Here is a 24,298-nt window from a genome sequence, read left to right on the forward strand (position 1 = left end):
GGTTGAGACTGAGAGGATTGATATCTATCTGATTTCTGTGTGGTAATTATGAAGCTAGAGCCAGCAACTGCTTAGCTTATCTTAGCATAAGACCCAGTCTTAACAGGAAACTATTTCTTGACTGGGTGCAGTAGCTTCCTGGAGTTGGTTGCCTAGCAACCTCAGTGAAGACAATCGGCCAAACTGCGTAATTACAAGATAATGTGATGCACACTGGCCCAAAAAGACTTTTTCACATAAACTTACATTGTGAAAGAGATGTCTGTAAATCAGCGGGTACATTTTTTTGAGCATCACAACCCCTACAAAATGACTTGTCTCACTATCAGAATTTGATCCATTTGGTCTGATCACATTTCAAAAGTCTACAAGAGCCACATGATTGAATTGTTTCATCCCCATTCAAGTTAGGGATACTGCGCTTGCTCTGTGGGCCGCACAGATGCGGAAGCAATGCGGAAGTTTTTGAACTTTTTTGGCTTCATGCGCCACTGAGCAACTTTCATAGGAATAAATGGGGCCCCACTTCCGACGCTGTATTCAGTTCTCTTTATGCATCCATGCTCATAACCCACATCATGTTGTTTTTACACTTTGGTTTTGTGACCTTTGGACAGAGCCAGCCTGGCTGTTTCCCTGTTTTCTAGTCTTTGTGCTAAGCTAAGCTAACTGGCTGCTGCAGCCTCATATTTACTATACAGGCATGAGAGCAGTTATCAGTCTTTTCATTGAACTCTCTGCAAAAACGAAAATAAACATATTTACCAAAATGTGTGGAATTATTCACACAACAAGTGAAAAAGCCTGGTGACATTTTTTCTTCTGTCAACAAATCTCATGTGTAGACCCAGACCAACATTGATCTACCGTTGATCTACTAACAATATAGTATGTGTATCCAAAACCTGATATATCTTAATCCTCTGTGCCACAGAGCTCTACTGTTGTCCAAAAACTCATCAAATTAAAAACTCATCAGAGTCACACAGTTATACTGGGTGACATGTTCCTTCATTCATGAATACACACACTATTTATTTTGACTTAATCCCACACACACCACCTTGTAGATGTGTCCTGTGCATATTTGACCCAACAACAAATCTTGAACTGACTGTACTTAACAATAAGTGTATACCATATGTTCTGTTAGAGTGATGTTACTTACAATACGACAATCATTATGTGTTATGTGTTAATAGGTGGCTGCCGAGCTCTTAAACTTATGGGCAATAGACTGAACTTTCTACTGAACAGTCATAATTGGTGTTGTAACGTCACAGTGTTGCCAAAACTAATGCGCTCAACAAACTGAACTGACTTTGAACTGAAGTGAAAGAAATTATTTCAATAAGCAGTGATTCTGAATTTCTTCCTCTACTGTCCTGCTGCTGTAAATACTCACTAGAGCACCAAATATGTATTTATCTGCAGGTTAAAATAGTCCCTCAAAGATGTTCTATTTACCAGCGCCAGAGCCATAGTCAGTGATGTTGAGAGATGGACTAATATATTGTTGGGTTTTGTTTTTTTGATGTGATTTGTTGACAATAAAAAAATATGAGTGTGGAGATTCTTTCTTGACATTTTCAGAGCTTTCGACTGTATCCCATGATCTTGCTCAGGTGCTCAAGACAGGGGTTATGCTCTCATCTGCATACACGACCAACTGTTACCACATGACCAAAGTTTTGCGCTAATGTCATGTGGTTACACCTGAGTAAGTTCCATTCTTGAAGAAGGGCGAGTGATGTGGTCCAAAGCTCCAAAAAAGCTAGAATATTTTGTCAGCAGAAAAACATTGAAGAATACTAACCATATTTTTTAAACTTTGGTGCAGTGCTTATGTCTATGATTTAATGATGACAGTGATTTTTATCTGACTTTTCAGCTTTTCCAAAAAAAACCCAAACAGAATAAAAACAAAAATTAGCATTTCTGTGCTGATGTTTTTTTGACCACTGATTTACAAATGTATTTTTTTTGCACACAGTTTATCCTAATCCTACAACAAGTGCTGTTTTATTAAAACGATTTCCTAAAACTCCAACTCCAAATAGTTCTCTCATGTGCAAAATAAAAGACTATCTTCAATCAATCTGGTAACATTTCTTACAAAGGAAAACACTAACACACATACAGCAGAGCAAATTCAACCACCACACAATAAGCCTAAAAATACATCAACATCCACAGCTCTATTATTTTACATTTCCAAACAGCCTTCAAGCATTCAAAGATAAAACACCTTAAATAATCTTAAGTCTTAACCATAACTAATGAAGTCAACTGATAGTCATTGCTTCCAACTAGGAGGTTCTGTATATTCATATGTTTGTGAAGGAAAAAAAAAATACACATTTCACATTGTTACAAACCATTAGATTCCAGTTTAAGTTTGGAATGACCTTACTGTTACTATACATACTCTTAATGTGCTCAAAGGAAATAGACAATGTATCCTTTAGGACTGTTTCAGCCCCCACACCCACCACCTTGAAAAAGCACAAACAGATAACATGAATGCAAGATGATATAAATATGAGCCTTGCTGAAGGGATGCAAGTCATGAGGACACATCTGAATCCTGTATGCTGGCTAAAGCAATTGTTCAACATTAAGGAGGAATACACATTTATTTGCCTCTTGCCAAGATTTAGATGAGAAGATTGATACTCTCCAAGCCAGTGGGAGTGGCATCAATCTTCTATTCTAAATCTCAGCAAGAAAGCAACAAGAGTGTTTCCCGAAACGTCAAATTATTGCTTTAAAGTAATTGAACGTAGCTCATCTAACTCAACTAGTCACTTGAAGCAGCCTTTGTATCTCAGGTTGATTTGTAAAGATCTGTGTCAGGTGTGATGTAAAAAGAAGAGAAGGAAACTGAACACGACGTTGGAATGGAAAGCCTTAACTTGAAACATCAGGCCTCAGTACATTTCAGACAAAGTGTTTGTTGGATCATCTAACAGTGTCTGACACCTTTTATGAACTAGTTCATTTGAAGCATACTGAGACCTTTAATCTAACCAGGAGGTTCAGAGAACACACAAGATCCTTATTGTGAGAGGCCAGCTAACATCTTCAACACAACAAACAGGTTTAGGAAAGATGCTTGAACCTCAAGACAAAAACGTGTGACAGAGGGGAAAGTCAATATTGGGAAAAAGTTAGATTATACGTTGGATGAATGGTCCCTGTGTCTTGTAAGCTTTTATGTGCAAATGCTATCTCCAAGTCCAAAGTGACACAGGGGAATGTTTTTCTGCTTTCAGCAGTCATCTACTCATCTACAGCAGTTTATGCATACAGTACAGCAAAAGGTGTGTGGAATCCTTTTAAATATGCTCCAGTGATATGGACATAAGTTACAAACAAACAAACAAACAAACAAAACTAATCAAACCTGCAGCCAAAGTCAAAGATACTTGAACCTAAACACAGGCACAATCACTTTGTACTGAGCTCTAAGGTCCACGATATACTTGCTTTTACCAACATGAATGTGTAGGCAAGTGCATCTGATGTAAGCTGCATTGTTCATATACTTGCTTTACTAACTTTGATTGAGTAAGGGTGGGTAATAATTGGATGAAATGTATCTGTGAGACTAAAATGGAGGGAACTATTGTAGCCTATTGGCTGTGTGTCACAATCCACTTTTTTTATAACCCTGCTCTGTCAGGGTAAAATGGTTGTCCAAAACCTTGGAAAGAGACAGAGAGCTATTGTGATCATGATTGTGACTGACTAGCCCAAGCCTGCTCTCTGCTGGCAAGCGTGTTAGCCATTAGCTTGCCAGCTACAGTAGTTTACGAACTATCTCAGTAAGAAGTCACTGCATCACCAATAAGTAACTATCACCGAATTTTTCATGAGGACACACAGACAAACTTTGCTGTGCTGCTTTCCAGTGTGACTGGGAGCTGCAACGATTAGTTGATTAATTGATTAGTTGCCAACTATTAAATAAATCACCAACTATTTTCATAATTGATTAATCGTCTTGAATTATTTTTTAAGAAAGAAAGTCCGAATTCTCTGATTCCAGCTTCTTAAAGGTAAATATTTTCTGGTTTGTTTAGTCCTCTGTGACAGTAAACTGAATATCTTTGGGTTGTGGACTGTTGTTTGGGACAAAACAAGACATTTGAGGACGTCATCTTGGGCTTTGGGAAACAGTGATCAACATTTTTCACCATTTTCTGATATTTTTTTAGACGCAACAACGAATCAATTAATCAAGAAAATAATCGACAGTTTAATCGGTAATGACAATAATTGTTAGTTGCAGCTGATACACTGATATGTGCCAAATCATATCTGGCACATTTGGATAATATTCCTTGAGAACCTCTGATGTTGCACATTGTAATAACTTAACATGGCAACATTTGAGACAGTTATTAAGATATATGAGATAATGGCAGAAAAAGCAGCAATGGCAACAAGCTTTATAAATCTCTCATGAAAACATTCCATCATTGCCGCTGTCATTTGTTCGAGGACATCACAAACAGCACTCGGGAAAAATGCAGGATATGTGGGGCAGCCATCGTGCCCACACAAATATTTTGTTAAAAGCAAGTATATCAGCGCTCTGAGCTGTTTGGTGTATGGCAAAAGTAAACTCTTAAATGAGGATTTTCAATCTGTGACTGACTTGCATGTGTACACATGCTCTGACTAAAATGGTTAGGTACAAAAGTGACTTGTGATGTGGATCTCCTCACAACTGTTCTCAGTGCAGATGTGGATGCTTTCTATTTCATCACTGTCCCAGGTAAAAGGGCAAAGCAGGAAGGTGCTATGTGTAGCATTTCAACACTAACAAATTACTGTTAGTTTTATTTTAATGTTTGTATATTCACCATGGCTGCTTTAAAGCACAGAGGTGCAACAGTTCTATTCACTTGTTGCTTTTCAAAATAAATAGAGCAACATCCGCTTGCAGGCTACAGTGGGGCTCATGGGATATGCGGTCTTTTGGGAAATACTACACATAGCTCCTTTGAGAGTCACATTCTTCATCTCTCTTAAATTCCTTTGCAAAGCACCCGACCTGCCACTATCAAGGCCTATGCTGAATGTAATACTACAGACAGTGGGTACTTAATGGTCTAGTACAATATCCCAAAGAGTTTGCTGGAATGTCTCCTTATATGGTCATAGAGTAGATTGATCTCCATCCAATTGGACCAATCAGAGCATAGATGGGCAGAAGGAGGAAGGTTAAAAAGGTAGATGAGCAGAAATAAAATGCTCTCTTCCAGTCTTGCCTCCTCTTCTCTCTTCATCCATCAATTTTTCATTTCATCTCCTTCTCTCTTCTTTTTGTTTTTCTTTCTCCACTTCCTCTCTCTCGTCAGTAGCGTGTGGAATACCAATCATTGTCGGTCATCTGAACGAGCTCGTTGACCACGTCCAGCAGGTTGTAGTTGTGTTTCTTTAGCAGCCGCTGGTTGAGCGGACGGTCCCCAAAACCCATCTCTACCAGCACAGCCATCATGGTGTCCTGGGTGGACGCGTCCACTGGTGGCTGCACAACAACAAGACCTGATCAGTCCATGATGCCTGATACAAATTACATGACACCCATGTCCCAGCAATACATCAACTGGCCATGTCAACAACTGACCATTTGCTAAACCCCTTACCTGAAAAGCGACTGTCCAATCATAGCTTAGCAACTGTAACTACACAGCATGGCAGGCCCCTAAAACTTTGTATTTCTCTACATGTTGAGGGGTTATACATGAGACTATAGTATAAGAGATAAAGCTGTATAAAAAGAGTTTGGAAGATGTTTTTTTACATTCTCCTAAATCAAAAATACAAAAGCAAAAGTGTAATAAATGGATAAAAGTTCATTTTGTACACTTCCGATTACTAAATTCCAATTTAATGCTAAGCTACTGTAAACTAGACCACTTTAGTCAGTGCACAGCAGGTCAGTTTAACATCCAAAAAAGTAACATTTTTGGACAGACAAGCATGCAGTTCAACATATATGCAGTACAAAGTTTCCAATGATAAATGAATGATTATTATTTATTTACTTAGATTTAATTTAATTTAGCAGTTCTTTCAAGGAATTTCTCTGGAAAACAACCCCGGCTTATAAACTCTACTTTTTTTCCATGTAATTACCAAATTACAGTTAATTCCCATGAACTTTCAAGAATTTATTTGGAAATAATGGTCTTGTAAAATAAAGCATTACTGAATATTTTAGTGAAATTACTCTGGCTGCACACGGATCACCTGAACCTGCAAAACTAATGACATTCCTGTCAGCTTCAGCTACACTTTGTGTTTAGTACTAATTAGCTAATTATGAAATGCTAGCATGCTTACAAGCTAAATTAAATTGGAGAACATTGTAAATATATTACCTGATAAACCTCAGCATGCGATCACGTTGACATTAGCACTTAGCTCAAGTACTGCTGTGTCTAAGCACAGCCTTACAGTGCTGCTAGCATGGCTAGCTTAATGTATTGATTGAGTGATTTGCTTCATCATTACACCTTACTGAGGAATCTGATAAAATACTGTATTATTCATGTTCACCGCCCAGTCACACTGCAGGGCAACCCTAACCCTAACCCTAACCCTAACAGCCTACACGGCAACTTTCACATTTTAAGACTTGTGATCAAAGTCAAATCCAGGTATTCCAGGCTGGTACTGAGTAAGAATTCAAATTAACTGTTTTACAAATACTGGTGAAGACGATGTGGCAAAACACATCAGTTTTAGTACTTTAAGAGGACAGTGAACAGTGACAGTGTCTTTACTACATAGATTTGTAATATATGGTATGACAGTTTGCTGACCTGTGTGGGGCCTTGTCCAGTAAACAGGGCTTTGTAGGCAGAAGCAGCTACTGACAGAGCTCCCTTCACCAGACCGCTGGTGATGCCTGGATGCCTAAGGAGAGACAATAAAGAGCTTACGTCCAAAATGGGGCATCTAATATGTGAAAGCCTTGGCTACATCTCAATCTCAGCATTTCCATGGAAATAATGATGTATTACATTTTTTTTTCTAAAGCTGAATGACACAGACAAACTTTGCTCCTCGGGTTTAAAGTTTTTCACTCAATCAAAGGCTCCCAGAAATGCTGCACTGTCTATACCTCACAAGTCTTCGCTCCAGTCAAGATCATATGGTCAGCGCTTGGATGAATAACACATTTACAGAATCAACATTTTCATACAGAAGTTAGTTTCCTTTTATATCGTGTTCAGGTCTGCTCACAGCAAATTTAAAACTTTGAAATTCTGGAAAATCAAGTCATTCCAATGGAATTTTCTCTCACAGGGGCAAGGTAATTCTGCACAATTTTTTTGCGTCCAGTTTGGTGAACTTTGACGTGCTAATTAGAATTGTCGACAATAGCAAGCCATCTTGACGGCGAGAACAGTGGAGAGTCCAAAACAGAGGAAGCTATCATAGCGTATTAGTTGTGTGACACCAAGCAGGTAGTCTGAGGAGGTCTGAGAAGTGAATCGTAATGAGTTTATGGCCTCAATTGCTAGTTTCAAGTCTTCTTCAATACAGTATGATGTTCATTTTGTAAGTTATGGTCCCATTTAATTTAAATTTGATGATAAAGTAAGGTATGCTTTAGGGCGTGGCTACGTTGTGATTGACAAGTCGCTACAGCTGTGACAATGTTGGTTAGGTAACATAACCATGGCATAACCTCAGATTCACAGAGTATAGGCATAGCTGTTGCTATTTCATTGTGTTTTCAGCTCATGAAAGTTAATTGTTAACATTTTGGTCTACTAAAAAGTCTTGTTCAGTGTTTGGTTGTACTAAAAGACCGTCTAAGGAGTCAGATATTCAGTTTTTCCAGTAAGAACGTTTTGTTTTAATGGCTTAAAGCCTATTTTTCACTAGTGAAAATTAGCATTAGCATTATCACAGTTAACCATAGACTGTAAATGCACCATGATAACCAAGCTACCAGCTACTGTTAGGGTCAGCTCCACACTCTCGTCTAAATATGGTCACTTCTCATCACTTCTGGCTCCAAAAATCCAAGATGGCAACGGTCAAAATGCCAAACTCGAGGTTTCAAACTAGGAGTCCACAAACCAGTGGATAATGTTACGGTGGCTACATGCACAATAGAAGTGATGGGGGACAAAATACAGTCCTCCTTCTGTGAAAAAATATATTTAAAAGTTTATCTGAAGCTAATATGAAGCTTCAGCGTCAAAATGAGTCAAATCAAGTAGATATCTTTCAACGTTACAGTCTTTTTGTTACTATACTTCCACCACAGCTCAACAGGGAAACACTGTCTGAGGAAACACAAAGAGGGAATTTGCTGCTAAAAAGACTGTAAATGTGTCAGATATCTACTTGATATGACTAACTCAGACTGCTGAAGCCTCATTTAAGCTTCACATCAACTTTTAAATGTGTTTTTGCACAAAATGACTGTGTGGACACACTGTGGATTTTGGCCTCCATCACTTACATTGAAAGCACAGTTGAAGGGGATCTTTTAATATCCAGTATGAACAGGAAGAATGATTACAGCGAGTAAAACCTCTTTCACTGTTCATATGGACACCTGACTTTTTTTAAGACACACTTGAAAAATTGTGAACCTATCCTTTAAGTTTGAGTGTGTGTGAGACCTGGGGTCCTCAGGGTTGTCTTCCTCTGTGTCTTCAGTAGCTTCAGTAGCATCAGTCTGGGTTTCTTCAGGACCAGAGGCTGTGAGAGAACAACACACCGTATGGCCTTATCAGCATGAAGATTACAGAGCTGCAAATGTGGCTGTAGTCTTGTTCTTTCCTAAATGGTAGGGATACAGCAATGTGCTTACCACCCTCAGTTTGGTACAGTTCAGAGTCCTCTGCTTCTCCACCTGCAGCAGCAGCAGCAGCAGCAGCGTCGACATCTGTTTCTCCACTGCTCTCTGGACTGTACCACATCAAGAGCAAGACATTTTTCAAGTTTTTACAACCAGTACAACAAACACTAGACCCCTAAAAAAAACCAATAGTCTACTGTGAATTACAATTCCCCACAGCTCTAAGCTGCATCTTTCATCGCATTGTTTTGGTTTTTACAACCCACAACCTTCCTGTTCTGATTGAGTCTAACCGCTGTCATCAACGATCGTCAGCTGTTTTCAGTGAAAAAGCTCTGATAAACACACTGTATTCTGCTTTGTGTTTTCCAGCTTACTGTGTTGCCCTCAACTGTTCAAAATAATCAATTAATACTACTATTACTACTACTTTAAGATAGGGTCTGAAATGACATAATAGTTGTCAGTTCACATGGCAAATTCAGCATAATATGCATTTCCACATCGTAATTCTGTCAGTGCAACAGCATCAGTTCCACAGTTTTAATTCCACTATTTACAATTGCTTTTACTTTTTTTCCCCCTTTCTCCGTCTCTGTCAATTAAACCTTTGTATTTCACATTAAAAGCCTACCAGAATTGGGAGAGATTATGTTATTTGAGCAACTGGAAGGCTTTTAATGTGACACCTCTGAGCAGGAAATGTTAGATTTCACTGACAGTAGCTTAACAACGATTAAAAAAACACTTCAGTGCAACTGGAAATAATCAAGGAATGAAAACAGCACATATCTCAGTTGTCAAAGCAAAGTAAAACTGGAACATATGATACAATTTACTGACTATTTAATAAAACTGGGATAATTAGACATAAATGCATGTGTCTGATATTAGATTGTTTATGCTGCTGTGTTTGTATTGCACCGTTCATACTGACCTTGGTGTGACAATGGCTTTAGGCGGTGCCACCACCTCAGGTGTCAGCGGCTCATCGTCCAGTGTCTGAGACGTACAAAGCATGTCGTTGGCGCTGCTGGTTCCTGACACCCCCGTCCCTGGACCTGCACCGGGTTCATCCGCCTTGCCCAACTCCCCATCTGAGGTGGTACTGCCCAGATGCTCAGAAGATGGGTTTTCTGGGTCTGTGGGGGTCTTGGCAGGGATGTCACCAGGCTGGGACAGAGCAGAGCTGCAAAGAGACAAGGAAAGGGGAATTAATGTGAGGCTAACAACATACACCTTCCAGTGTTCATGGAGGAAGTCTTTACTTAAGTTTTGACATAACTCTAAATCTAAATATAAGAAAGTATATGTATATGTAGCCAATTTTTGCAGGCACAGACTTCCATGATGACACAAACTGTAACTGGACAGTGACAGCCGCTGTTACTGCCAAGCCCACGAGTCTTGCACCTGTACATGGACTCCCCCAGGGGCCGACTGGTGTCAAAGCAGTCAGGAAGGATGATGATGTAATCCTCTGAGGAGGTGGAGGAGGAGCGACTCCTCGCCCCTTCTCTCTTTTCCTCTCGCTCTTTCTCCTTCACCTCCTCTAGCTCCTTCTCGCTCTCCTTCGCCGTGGACTCCACACAGATGTTCTCCATGTGGGGCTCCTCACCTTCACCTGTGTTGGGATCAAGAAAACGGATATGTTTCACTGAGGATACGGGGAATATTTTCAAAGTCCACTGCATTGTTAGCGTCAGGGCTGCAAAATTTTGTAGGCTGGGGTCAGGATGTGGTTAGCCCAGCCGAGGTCAGTAATTAGCTCTTTGTATCTCGTTGGTTTATCCAGACAAAAACAAATGTAAAACTCACAGTTTGTGGTTTTTGGGGGAGTTATGTGCTGGAACAGTTTGGAGTTTATTCATCTGCCCAGCACTACAGTGCAGCATCTCCTGCAGCTGTTGTTCAACAACATATACAAGTTCCAGCATATAACTTCCCTAAAACCACAAACTTTTACATTTTTACATTTTCTGTTTGTGTAAAGAAACAACAAATAATGTATTAATTAATGGGCTTGAGAGGCATTGCTAAGTGTATTTTTGACCTTTTGACAGATCCATACTAGCTGTTCCCCCTGCTTCCTGTCTTTATGCTAAGCTAAGCTAATACGTCCTGACTCCTGCTCTGTACTGAACACAGACACAAACAGAACATCTCACTCTTGGACAGGAGGCAAATAAGTGTATCTCCCAAAAAACTTCACTATTTCTTTCAAGTCAGGAAAAATATTAATCCAATCAAGAGGCCACTGAGGGAAACAGAAAACTAAAAAAGTGAAAAATAACATGCTTTTTCATTGTTGATGTGACCTTACATGCATCTTTTAAATTACTACAATATCCATTGTTGTTGTCAGATATCTCAACTATTACAGAAGATGGACTAAGGTAATCTAAATGTACTAAAGATGGACAAACATAATTAACTAGAGCCCAAACAGGACCACATTAAGGTTATTTACAGAGGGCAAACACATGTTGAAAAGACACGTGATTGTCAAGCTTTCTTTGAGAAGTTTGAGGTTTATCACTTTCAGCCAGAATCAACAGGGCTATTTATATTGATGCACGAGATGAGTTGGCCAAATACAAAGTCCTTTTCCTTATCTTTAGTCAATATATTTTTGTCCCATTCTATTGATTTTGTTGTCATTATTGTCAAATATCTAAAAGCTAATATGTCAACTGCCATTAATACAACAGTGATGGAAAATCTCACTTCAATTTTACAGCAAATTGTGTGTGAATAATGTTTTGTTAATCAGGTATGTGAAATCAAAGTGTCTTTGTGTATGAATGAGTAAGTCTTATGTCATAACTATGAAGTGCAAAGTCCTAAACTTTGTCTTTGTGTCATTATGCACTCTTCAGCAAATTTAATGTAATTAGAATTTTTGGTATGAGTATGTATCATAAAAGTATAGTAAATTTACAGATATAATGTATGCTTCTTAAATCATTTGTGTTTATTACTTTTAAACCAGCAGAGACAACATGTCAACACAACACTGGCATATCATCAGTGTTTAAGTTGATGATATGTGTTGAACTTGTTAGCAAACAGTGGCTTATTTCCACATCCAGCAGTTGCGGAGCAACATTATCATTCATTTGGAGTCTCGTTTCTGTCCACCTGGTGAATGTAAGTCCAATATTCAGTCTCTTTTAGCTCTGTTTTTGCTCTCTACCAACTCCTGAGGGAAGTCTCTTTAGCTGCTAAATGCTAACTGTGTCTGTGTGCCGTTTGGTGCTGAGCAAGTAGAGTACAGTGGGTTTTTAGCAAATGGCAACCTCTGGGGCTGAAAAATGAAGCCAATGCGGAAGTGCTGAAAGGGCACGAGGGGTCACTGAATGGTTTGATGAGTATGAAAATGATGTGAATCATATGCTATGGCCTTCACAGTCACCACATCTCAACCCAATTGAACACTTATGGGAGGTTTTGGACTGACGTGTTAGACAGCGCTCTCCACCACTATCAACATGTCACCATCGTGCCCTTTGGTTTGAATTGGGGCATTGTCATCCTGGAAGAGACCACTCCCTTCAGGATAGAAATGTTTCATCATAGGATAAAGGTGATGACTCAGAACAACTTTGTATTGACTTGCAGTGACTAAAAACCCAAACCATGCCAGCAAAATGCCCTCCACAGCATAACATAGCCACCAGATCCCCTCACTATAGGAGTCAAGCATTCAGGCCTGTACCAGTTTTTCCTTTAATTTGTCACCCATTTGTATGTGTTACCTGCACGTTTTACTTCTGTTGGAGCTTGTTTTGTCATTTTTGGGCTTGTTGAGTGAATCTGTGTACTGAGACACAGGTTATTGATATTCAACGCATTTCTATTTGGTTTCTCATTGGGTTGAACTTTGTTGTATTTTCAGTCAGGGGCTCATCTCGGGCCAGTATAGTTCATGGCTGTGAAATTTCCCTATTACTTGTACACATGTTTTCTGCAACTTTAAATGCTGCTATGATCTGAGGTCAAATCTAATGTCAGCTCAACCACAAAACCACTCTGGTGTTTTCTGCTGTCACCTGTGGCTGTGTGCTCCTGCAGTGTGGAGGCTCTGGGCGGAGCGTGGAGTGGGGTTGGTGCTGAGCTGGGGCCAGGCCCCGGGGTTGGGGCTACAGACAGGGGAGCAGGCAGGGAGGCTTTCAGTGGGGATGGAAGGGAAGCCTTGAGCGTAGCCGGTGGTTTCAGGGGGTTTTTGGAGCTGCCAGGGCTGCTGTCTGGGCTCTCCTCCGCTTTGCTCTTCACACAGGAGCCACCCTGAGCAGCCGGACGCACCACTGAGAGCAAGCAGGATGTCAACTGTTAGGGACTGTTGAATAACTTTTCTTTTCTTTTAATCAGATGCAAAAGGAAAAGAAATATCCACTCTGAACTATTGCTAGAGCTGAACATACAAATCAAGAATAGATGCCAAAGTAGAGTTCTAACATTTTTGTTTACACACAAGGTAGGCCTATATCTACTGATTGTGTCAACACTGGTGTGGAACATTCACACCCATCAGGAGAATATTTCATTATTTAATAAAAAAACAGGCAAAATAAAGGACACATTTCAAGAGCTATTGTCTAGTTTTTACCAGTCCTGATCCAGGAATAGTATAACATGCATCACAAGTGCTGGAGAGCTATTAGATTGACACAGTCACTCATAAAAACTTATTATGTGAAGAATGTTGAAAATACAAATTCATCAGATGGTAGGAGTCCTTCTTAGAGGCTTTTAAAGGACGGGTTCACAATTTTTCAAGTCTTTCTTGAAAACAACAACAGTCAGGAGCCCAAATAAACATTAAAACAGGTTTTTCTTGCTGTAATCATTCCTCCTGCTCACACTGACTGTTGTTTTAAAACACACTTGAAAAACTGTGAACCTTTCCTTGTAATTTTTTGGAAGAATTATTACTTTACATACTCACAATGCTTTTATTTTACTATGCTATGAGTGTTACTGTCTCTTAAAAATCTAATTCTGGTAATATGTAATGTCTGGAATGGAATTTGAGGTCAACGTAAAAACCAACAGTCTAGTATCAGTAATCCGCTTAAAAGGACAGCTTCTGACCTGCAGACTGACCTTTACCTGTCCCTGGGCGGGACCCTCTCAGAGGGGTGTGGTCAGGGGCCTCCTCCAGTGTCAGTGAGCGAATCACAGTCTCACAAACAAATTGAGTCCCGCTGATGTCATCCTCTCCTTCCTCCTGAGCCGGGACTCCGCCACCTTCAGCTCCAGATCCTGCACCATGTGGGACATCTGAGGACCAGTAACAAAAAGACCAATGTGGAACATACAGAGCAGATCCTACTTAACTGTCAAGCTAAATGTCCACAGAATCAGACTGTGTCGCATTTTGGCTGGGCTGCAAGTCCATCATAGTTCCAGTGTCCAAAGGATCAGATTCTGATCTTCAGCAGACACATTTCTAAAATAGTTTAGACGTGTTTTGCTGACTTTTTTGTGTTTTACATGCATAAATACACATTTGTTGCTCATTTAGATATACCAACGGATGTGACTATATTTACAGTTTGATTACTGCACTACTCCTCGCTGTTCTTTTGGCCCTCTGTCCTCACTAGGCCAGAGTTTTTCACACCCAAAAACAAAGTTTTTGCAAAATGATGTTAGACCTGCTTAGTGAGGGTCAGAGGGCTCAGTGGCATTAAGAAGGCTCCATTTTGCCTCCTGTGATCACTCATTTTAAATATCAGTATATCTGATCACATAGCACAGCTGTTGTCATTAACCTGCATTTATGTACTTATGTTCTCAGGATTTCACATACTCTAGTAAAACTAGAATAGAAGAATAGAGGAATATTTGTTTTAAAAGTATAGTATGCTCCTTTTGCCACAGCTTGGTCCTAAAATCTACCGTTCCTGAATGCTGAGGCAGAGGCTATCTGTGCCTTTGTCTGCACTAAGGCCAATGTTTTTGTAGATTTGCACATGCATAGTCGGTTCTCACACTGAGCTGAATGATCCACTTGAGGCACAGACAGACTCTGCCTCAGCCCTACAGTCTATGGCACTTCCATGTCACATGACATCCATTCCTTCTCTCTCCGGAAGCATTTCCCAGACTAGTGCATCTGCTGCGTGTTACAGACGTAAGTGTTAATGACCATCTGCTGGGGCAACATGAGTGAGCTAACTGGTTAGCTTGTTACATGTAGCGATGGCTATTAGGTTTTAAAGACCAGTAGCGTCTATTAAAAGGACATGTTGACGCCATGTGGAGCTACAGTTTGACAGAATATCTGAGTATACTCTTTTCAGGTCCATCAAGAACCTTAAAAGAGTATAAAGGAAAGGAAACTCTAGTTACCCATGATGCTATTGATGACTTCTGTCTCCTCCTGGATCAGACCCAAAGAGGGACTACTCTTGTCCTGCAGGTGTCCCTCTTGAGGCAGAGGGGACATACAGGGAGTCATGTCTGGGTGGAGAAAAGACAGACAGAGACAGGACATGTACTGTTGATCAGTCAGGTCCCTGCAGAGAGCAACAGGTCTGTCTAGCACTGTAGTGTCAGAGGTCTTTTTTTTCACTGCTAAAACATCAGAGATCTGCATTGTTGATACAAAACTAGCAGTATCAGCCTTTGATTTGAATCTAACTATGTTCCTGAACCAACCACCTAACAACTAGAAACCAACTACAGCTCTTCTTACCAGCAGGGGTGTTATTTGGGACGCTCTCCAACTCTTGGACAATGTTGATGTCCAACAACTCGAAAGACAGAAGATCCTGACAGATAAACAACAGAGAAAAGCAAATGTGGTACATACGTGTTTTATAGTGTTGCAGGTTTGGATCTGTAGCCTCTGTTGTAAATACTGTAGGACTGTGAGTTCTGTGGTACTAAGGGAACAGATACTGCCTTCAGTCTGTTTCCAGCCTCTCCATCATGATGATTTACTACTTTTCTCTGTTTTATTTCATTGTAAACTGAATATATTCTGGTATTAGAATGTTCGTCAGACAAAACAAACAGTTTGGGGATGTCACCTTAGGCTCTGGGAAATTGTGAATTTCACAAATATTGACATTTTATTGACTATATGATTAATCAATTAATCATACACAATAAGAAACAGATTCATTTAGGGATGCATTGATCCAATACTGAGCATATTAAGTGGAGTGGTTATCACCGATCACCGTCTTTAGCTTCAGTCACGTGACATATTCCCAGGTGATATGGAATATGAAGGTGAGGTATAGTTACGGAGTGATACACCTTCATCATCCACATTGTTAGATAAGAAGGAGGACGAGGGAGAAATGGATGAATAACCTCAAACACATTCTTTGAAAACGTAAACAGGTTTTTGGCAACTGACATCCAAACACCCACCTTCTACTATGATTATCATTCAGTGATTTTGATGTAAAAGTCCTCCAAAATGATTTTTTGACATGTATTTGGCATGTAACAAGATATGGGACACAGGTTTCAATTTTTTTCTCCACTTTGCCTTCAAATACAGTCTTCTGTTCCTCTCTGCATGTGCTTCACAATAAATGCATTTCAATGTGGCAGTGGTACACCTCTACTGTGAAAGTTAGCTAACATTACCAAAGATTTACTCAATTACATTCTTTCGACCAAAAAACAAAAGATATAGCCCAAGTGGCAGCCACGACTTGAGGTTGAAGCCAATGCAGAATGTACCTCAAAGTGCAATGCCACTGATCGTCGCTTGATGCTCCAACGGATCAATTTCTCTCTAGAAATGCTAATTCATTCATTTTTAACGAGTCCCTCTAACGGGCCCTCTAATAAGGGTGCTGGTGGTCATTTTGGAAATTATTATTCTGTGAATAAGATTTGAAGAAGTTTTATGATCACGATACCTGGCCTGTAAGCACAATTTAGCTGAAGTAGCTAACGTTAGCTTAAGTGTGCACCGGTCGATGTAAAACTAGCATTAGTTTCGGTCTAAGGTAGCGGGGCGTATTTCCAGAGTGTGAAAGGGCTATCTTTATATACAGTCTATGATATAGCCCGCATATATTCAGCACTTTTTTGGCAGGTTGTTTAAAAACTTAAGATAGACAGAATACATTTTATTACATGTTTGATAAAGAAGAACAGCTCAGGAAACAAGGACTAACGTAACAAATTTTAGCAACTGGAGCTAAAAAATAAACCTTAATAAGGAGCTATGTTTAGCAGTTCATTGTGGTTGGGGAAAACAGAAAGAGCCAGGCACAGTTGAAGTGGATTGGTGAAAAGATGTAGATGAATACAGTGGAAACCGCTTATGGTGATCACGTCCGTCCGGGTCAAATTGATCACTATAAGCGGATGATTATTATAACTGATTTTTTTCTTTTTCTTTATTTCTCCTGCAGATTACCATCTAATTGACATTTGTATATTTATTATGTGAATATAAAGTAATGAAATGGGCAGCTTCACTATTTACTGAATTTTATCGATGTTTCAAAATATGGAACAGCTGTTTCAAATGCTTGTTGTTTCGCTCCTGCATCTCAGCAGCATTTTTGGCAGTTTGTCATAAGCTTAGGAATAAAACGTGGGACTTAATGCAGTCCCTGCGGCTAATGTTAAGCTAGCTGTTTAGCAGTTTGTGACTTTGTTTTAAAAGTGTTGTATGAATAAAGTTTATTATTATTATTATTATTATTATTATTATTATTATTGTCATTATTACTATTGTGGTGAACAATAAATAAAATTTAAGCCTAAAAAACTTGTTGGTATAAGAACAATTCCACTTGTAGTTAAAAGGTAATCTACAGCCTCACGCTGGCTATTAATCAGTTCCAACACAAAGATTGACAGATTTAACATTTTGGAAAAAAAGAGCACAGTTCAGGTATCAGAAATGATGTAGAGGGAGATAAAAATTGGATCAGTGCATCCCTAGACATACTGGTTATCTACAGCGTTAGTGCAAAGTATACAGCAGGCTAATTATTGCAGATTGTTACCTGTGCAGTGAGCAGATCAACAGAGGGGATGTAGTACTCTTCTTGGTCCACTGACATGAGAGGTTGCTCCCTAGAAGCTGCACAGGCTTTTCCATCCTTCGCCACTGGGTTCTTACCCTGCAAACAAAGTCATTTCAGTTTGACACAAAACCATATCAACAGTATGCCTCTATGTGCGTGTGTATTTATGTGTCTATGTGTAGTTTTGTTTTTTTTGACACTTCATTTATCAACGTATTCCTTCTACCTGCGGTGTAACACAGGGGGACACCAGTATCCCATCAACCATCATAGGTGCCGGGGCCAGAGGGTCAACCACGATGCTGCACCAGACCCTGGGTCCAAACTGCTCCCCAGCATGGGCCAGACGCCAGTGAGAGGTGTAGGAGCCCTCCACAGCAGGAGCACATAGTGCCACGCTCACTATGCCAACCTGGACACACAAAAAGAGATGCTGTTACTGTCAGCTACACTGGTACATGCTGCTGTTCATTTTGAGGATCATCAACATAACAAGACAGCAGTAATATACAGTATAATACAATGCAAATGTCAGAGTAGTAATGTGCTGATCGTAGTGAAAATGAAAACTTCTCTCATGTTGACATCTCACCTGTCCAGGCTGGAGAAAGGGAACAGATACCTCTCTCCAACGGTCCCCAGATCCCACTGCCAGGTTTCCCCACATGAACTTCAGCTGCAGGAAGCAAACAAGGCAAAATATGATGCTCACTTATCAGTTGTGCTTTATTTAACAAGTGTTTACTGTATTTACTCTTACAGTACAAGTATCAGGCAGCGGAATTAACTTTAATTAATTAGAGATGTACAAATCAATATTTTTATATGAATAAAGGATCAAATGACTTTGTGTAATGTGAAAGGTGTTGCTCATAGTGACAAACAGAGAAATATCACTGACTCTGCTGGTGCCTTTGGACCATTTTAGCATGTTTTAGCTCACTGCTTTGGTTTTCCAGTGCAGAAATTTACTGATTTGATTGACTGCACCACTCTCATCAATGTTGTTTCCAGCAGCAGCAGCAGTTTTCAGTGAAAAAGCTCTGATAAACCCACTGTACACTACCTGCCCAGCACCACACAGAAGAAAGACACAGCTAGCAATTAGCCTGTGAACATAGTGGGCATTTAGCGGCTAAAGAGACAAATATTTTTCTCAGGAGCTGGTGGAGACAAAAACAGAGCCAACAAGAGTGTCAACATTTTGTTTACAGCTTGTTACCCTCTAATTGGCCGTTAAATAAAAAATAACTTTAAATTATGAGAACAAACAGGAATAAGAGTCTAGACCAATGCTAGCGGCTCAATCAGGCTGTAGTGGTTCTTTCAGTTAAATGCTAATAGCTGAGTAGGGATTTCTGGCCCAGCTTCACCTACGACCAAGGTGCATCTGAAGATGTCAAAAGTCTAGCAACACTTAATTGTTAGATCAGAGCGTTTCAGCCCTTGGCTAACCCTGATGAAGGCTACAAGCTGAAACACACTCATGCTCCCGAGAGGATAAACCCTTTATATTTAATGACCCCGAGAGAAAAGAGCAGACTGCACTACAATAGAGTTCTTTACCTTAGTATCAGCACTCCAGCCGATTGTTCCAGTGTTCCTCATCTTCCAGTACTTGATGAACTTGGTCCCAGGACGTAATCGGGTTCCATCAGGAAGGTTCTCATCCAGAAATGCAGCCGTCATGGTTGGAACCACCAGGGGACATGGACGCTTTGGACGCCTGGGCAAGAAATAAACTCAGTTTCCTGCAGTTATTTTAAAGATGTTTTTACTAATGCACAGGCCAGTTTAGATCATTCGATGTATCTCCTAGAAGATTTAAATGAATCTACATTTGAAACATGCAACTAAAAGCTCCCTGCATTAAGTAGCTGACTTTCTTCAAGACATAATAAGACTTTCTCTAGTGTGTACTCCACCCTGACTAATTGTTTTTTTGTTTCAGTAACCTACTCTGGGCTGTTGTGCTGGGTGGCTCGAGGCTGCAGAAGGACCGGGGAGGAGCTTCCATCTCGGTGGGAGGAGCTCCACTGTAAGCCCCGCCTCTCCATCCTCAGCTGCTTCCTGATCTCTTTGACCTCAGCTTTCAGCAGGCGTTTCTCTGCTTTCAGCCGCTGCTTCTCCGCCTTCCGGAAACTGCGGTCACCTCGCCTGTAAAACCTGGAAGGGAGCAACCATACGGTACAAAAACAGAGATGAAGGTAACAACATGGAGACACAGATACAGATTATGTGTTCACCAAACTATAAAATGAATCAGTTTGGTGTTTAAAAACACCAACAGCGTTGAGTCTGTTGGTCAATAAACTATTTAGTGTTGGTTGCCTTCTTGTCATTTTCCAGCTATGAATGTTGTAGCTCCATAGTAGTGGACTACAAACCCACTAATGTTACAGGACAGTCTATAATTGTCAGAATACCTCAGTTATACTTTTAAACACATGACATGATATTTTAATAACCTTAATCAGGCTTTTTGGACATTCAGAGCTGGGCGGCAGCTTGTACTGTCGGTGAAATTATAACGTAAGGTCAGAAGCTAAATTGGAGACAGAACTGTCAACAGGATCAATTTAGATGATAACTGGTATCTTCAGCTTTAATTGTGACTTACCAGGAGTTTGCTATTGTTAGACAGTAACACAGCAGTCACCATTAAATGTAATTCCACTTTAGAATTTAACATTTTTGATAATGACAAAAGTAATGTAGCTATTATTAAAAGTGAACTACAGAAAATGTGTGTGGTTGTCTAGATAAAGATGAATTTTAAAAGGTCCGTGATCTCAGTAAAATACTGATAAAAATTTGGTCATAGACACAATGGTGAAACAAAAGGGTGTATTTTATTGACCACCCAATTTTTCATCTAGATGATTTAATAATTTGGTCATAATTCTTGATTGTAATTGTGTCATCAAAAACAAAATAAGTTATATGTTTAATGTGATATACGTAATATTAATGCTCATTTTAATAAAGTATTATTTTGTAGCACTCAACAGGTGTACAGTTTTCACCGTATTGTTTATTGTCCCCATTGGATGGAGCAGTGAACCCCAAATGAACCCCCGAAATGAGTCCATTACAAACTCAGAGACAAACCGTTCATCAATAATGATCAAACTGATCATCTGTGTGCAAGACACAAATAAAGGGCAGAGATATTTTATAATATTTGTGGAAATAAGTGTCAGGAAGCTTTCAAAAGGAGTCTGACAGCATTTGACAGCTTCATCTCCAAACATAACTAGTTACTGGTTATAACTGAGGTCTAGTATGTGAACATGCCGTCCTGTCCATTCAGTCACTTATAGGTGTTTCTGTGGTGCACTGACTGGCAGTAAAAATTATTAAAGTAAAAATATTAAACTCTAAAAATATGAAGAATATAAAAAGCATTTCAAAGTAATTCTAATATTGCAGTGTCCTACCTGCTGTGGTCTGGGGCAGGTGATCCGTGCTCCGGGATGGACAGAGGAGTCCTGGCTCTCACCAGGTTGTGACTGGGATCATGAGAGAAACTGCAGGGCTCACACAGAGTACAGGATGTACACACACTGTAGAGGGACAAAGATGGAGAGCAGAGGGACAGGATAAGAAGACGCATATAGGGAGGGCAGAAAAAGGCAGAAAATGAAAGGGAGAGAGAAAGAGCGAGAAAGAGGGTAATTCCAACCTCTGAAAGGACACCATGACTAAGAGAGCACATTCACAAACTCCCTCAGAGTCCACAACACTGCCCACTGGGACAAACTGATGACTGTTACTTTGCAATTCAACATGTTTCTATGAAACCGGGACATGTAAAGAGAAAGCAGAGCGGCTGGAGTCAGATGGTCAGGTAAACAGAAACTGACTACCATCTTTCAGTTTCATACACCAGGAAAAGAAAACATTTGAATGTAGAGTCAACACTGTTTGCCCTTTCTTTTGTTCCTTTCTTTGCTTTTTTCCTGTCATTCTCTAGATTCACAGAATAAAACATTACTAAAACATAGAGGCCTATGAACAATGACACCCTGTAAAACATCATACAAGTATTACTAGATATTAAGCTGTGTAAACCAGCTATAAAAAGTAACCATCTAAATGGGAAAAAACAACAACTTGTGGTTTTACGTCATCAGGTTTGATCTTACCTGTACAAAGATCAAATCCAAAACTAGTTCTCCCACGCTAAAGTGGGCTCTTGCACTACAGCCAGTGACACTATTTTTGTCAATAGTTTTATAGTTGTTTTAAGAGCAAATCTGAGAGAAAAAGAAAAACAAAGAACATTCTTGAAGGACGTCCAATGAGTCTGGAAAAACATACCAGAATTAGCCTTTGTGTGTAGAATGTAATTCAGGTTATTCTAAAAGGGCGAAAAATATTTATTGATAATGTCATAATAATAACACTAATAATTACTAAATATTAATATTGTCATGGTCACAAAAATGTATTATTACAATACCTAAAACAAACAAACAAACAAAAACCCGACACAAAACTGTGTTTTATACATGCTGACTGCTGAAGGCAAGAAGGTGGAGGTCTGCGTCAGCCTTGGACAGCCCCGCATTAAAACAGTGCAAGGGGCTGTGTTGGTGGGGATGTGTTGTTTTAGTTGAAGCAGTTCCAGTCACTTCTACTTTGCCGCTTTTTTGATTACTGTTAAGCTACTTTCAATGACACTCCACATTTTCTGTAGATGTTTCAAAATAAAAAAATTACCAGCAAAGGGAAAGGTTATATAAGCTTTTAAGCTTTTAATGTGAAACATTTGTGCAGGGAGTGTTGGGTTTCATTGACGGCAGCTTATTCATAGTCATTGAAGAAGTGGAAAAGTTGGAGTGAGAAAAAATACTGTGTTGAACTGAATTTGTGCTAGTATTTGTTCTTGACATGGCAGTTGAGTTGCTACAGTAATTCACTAGTCCAAAGTGACTTAAAATCTGCCAGTTAGCTGCCAACAACACATACCTGCACTGGTAGCCTCCTCCAGTGGTCTGCCCCCGACAGGATGAGCAGGGAGGAGTGGAGGACGATGGTGCTCCAGGCAGGGTGGAGGAGGAAACCTCAGGGACTTGCTGGGCTTCTGCTCCTCCTACTGTTTCCCCTCTGCCTCCCCCTGCTCCTCCTCCTCCACCTCCACCTCCCAAGGGCTTATGGATGCAGCACTGTCCAGAGAATTCCCGGCAGATCTTCTCTACCGCCTCGCGAACGACCTGGTCCTTAAACTGAGGGGATGAAGGGGAAGAGAGGAGAGGAGGAGAGTGTTCACTGACTGTGTTTTTGGGCTTGTAAACATCTGTTCAGTTTGTCCACCAGAAAATCAAACTTGTGTTTTTGATTGTTCTTACCTTCTCCATGTAAGAGGTAAACCAGGCTGGAGGAGTCTTGTCTTCTTCTTTGGTCCCTTTCACTTCTTTCATGATCACCTGTTTAGAACAGAAGAGAATATTCATCAAGAATATCATTAACATCTTTAAAATATATATCATTAATATATTTAATATAATTTCACCAGCTATTATATCCACTAGATGTACACACAAGGATATTGGTGTATATATATAGCCAGTGTGTTTATAATGTGTGATTATCGTCTTTTGAATTATTCCAAAATTCTCATGAAAACTGGTAGTCTATTACACAGGCTCATATTCAACATCAATCTGCCTGTGCACAAACAGGCACATTTACAAAAAGAATATATGCTAAACAACATCCATTTAAAAGGTCCTAGTGGCCTAAACGTAAGACTTCTTTTCTGGAAAGATGGAGCAAGTGAAAAAGAAGACCAGGGGTTTGTGCATTATCATGATCAGGAGTGGTTCCACCGGTAAGTATTTTGTCATTCATTTTTTAATCAGTCTGATTCTATGTGAAGACTCAAACACACACAGCTAAAAAATTGAAGCCCCTAGTCCTTTCCAAGAACCACTGAAACTAAACTGACAAAATACAGACCTCTGTGCATAAAATGTTGACGTTATAACACTGAGAGAAAAACAACCAATGATCAGACCCTAGTCTTCTCTTTTATATGCTCTTACGTTAGTATGACTGGCTTTGGTTTTCTCTCTTTGTCAGTTCTGTTCTCCTAGAGACAACCTGCGCAAATCAATGCTTTTAAGCAGGAAGACTGGGCTGAGGTGAGCTCAGGCATAAAATATGAATCAATAGGCCTTCATCTTGCTGCAATCTTTTTGCTCCAGAGGTTATTTTTAAAACTAAACAAAAAAACACTAGACCTCTTCTTTGAAAATAAGAGAAGAGAGCTGTCATACATGGTAAAACTTTGACATTAAAATCATTTGTAAATTTGTGCAGATAACACACAGATAACAACGGTAGCCTGAATATGAAGCACACTGTGCACATGTGCTGGTGTACATGTATCTAACCATTTCCATTCTTCATTATCATTTTTTTTAGTCATTAATTATTG

The 24,298-nt window shown here is 39.7% G+C and overlaps 1 protein-coding gene across 5 annotated transcripts in view; it reads right to left on the minus strand.

Annotated features, from left to right (window-relative positions):
* Nucleotides 1-4,222: 4,222 nt before the first annotated feature.
* nbr1b (NBR1 autophagy cargo receptor b) overlaps nucleotides 4,223-24,298 on the minus strand; it is a 33,895-nt gene continuing 13,819 nt past the window's right edge. For 3 of the 5 annotated variants that reach the window (XM_042393877.1, XM_042393881.1, XM_042393880.1), the window contains 18 exons: nucleotides 23,208-23,285; nucleotides 22,828-23,084; nucleotides 21,294-21,419; nucleotides 19,813-20,019; nucleotides 19,420-19,579; nucleotides 18,446-18,529; nucleotides 18,080-18,265; nucleotides 17,833-17,949; nucleotides 15,543-15,618; nucleotides 15,197-15,307; nucleotides 13,934-14,122; nucleotides 12,892-13,146; nucleotides 10,253-10,463; nucleotides 9,777-10,028; nucleotides 8,852-8,949; nucleotides 8,661-8,739; nucleotides 6,840-6,933; nucleotides 4,223-5,539 (listed from right to left, as the gene is read on the minus strand). In XM_042393877.1, the coding sequence (XP_042249811.1) occupies nucleotides 5,366-5,539; nucleotides 6,840-6,933; nucleotides 8,661-8,739; nucleotides 8,852-8,949; nucleotides 9,777-10,028; nucleotides 10,253-10,463; nucleotides 12,892-13,146; nucleotides 13,934-14,122; nucleotides 15,197-15,307; nucleotides 15,543-15,618; nucleotides 17,833-17,949; nucleotides 18,080-18,265; nucleotides 18,446-18,529; nucleotides 19,420-19,579; nucleotides 19,813-20,019; nucleotides 21,294-21,419; nucleotides 22,828-23,084; nucleotides 23,208-23,285 (2,754 nt within the window). In that variant the 3' untranslated portion in view covers nucleotides 4,223-5,365. The remainder of the gene's footprint in view (nucleotides 5,540-6,839; nucleotides 6,934-8,660; nucleotides 8,740-8,851; nucleotides 8,950-9,776; nucleotides 10,029-10,252; nucleotides 10,464-12,891; nucleotides 13,147-13,933; nucleotides 14,123-15,196; nucleotides 15,308-15,542; nucleotides 15,619-17,832; nucleotides 17,950-18,079; nucleotides 18,266-18,445; nucleotides 18,530-19,419; nucleotides 19,580-19,812; nucleotides 20,020-21,293; nucleotides 21,420-22,827; nucleotides 23,085-23,207; nucleotides 23,286-24,298) is intronic. The other 2 variants (XM_042393879.1, XM_042393878.1) reach the window with 2 other exon arrangements.

This window comes from Thunnus maccoyii, chromosome 18, assembly GCF_910596095.1.
Source record: "Thunnus maccoyii chromosome 18, fThuMac1.1, whole genome shotgun sequence".
NCBI classification, from domain to species: Eukaryota; Metazoa; Chordata; class Actinopteri; order Scombriformes; family Scombridae; genus Thunnus; species Thunnus maccoyii.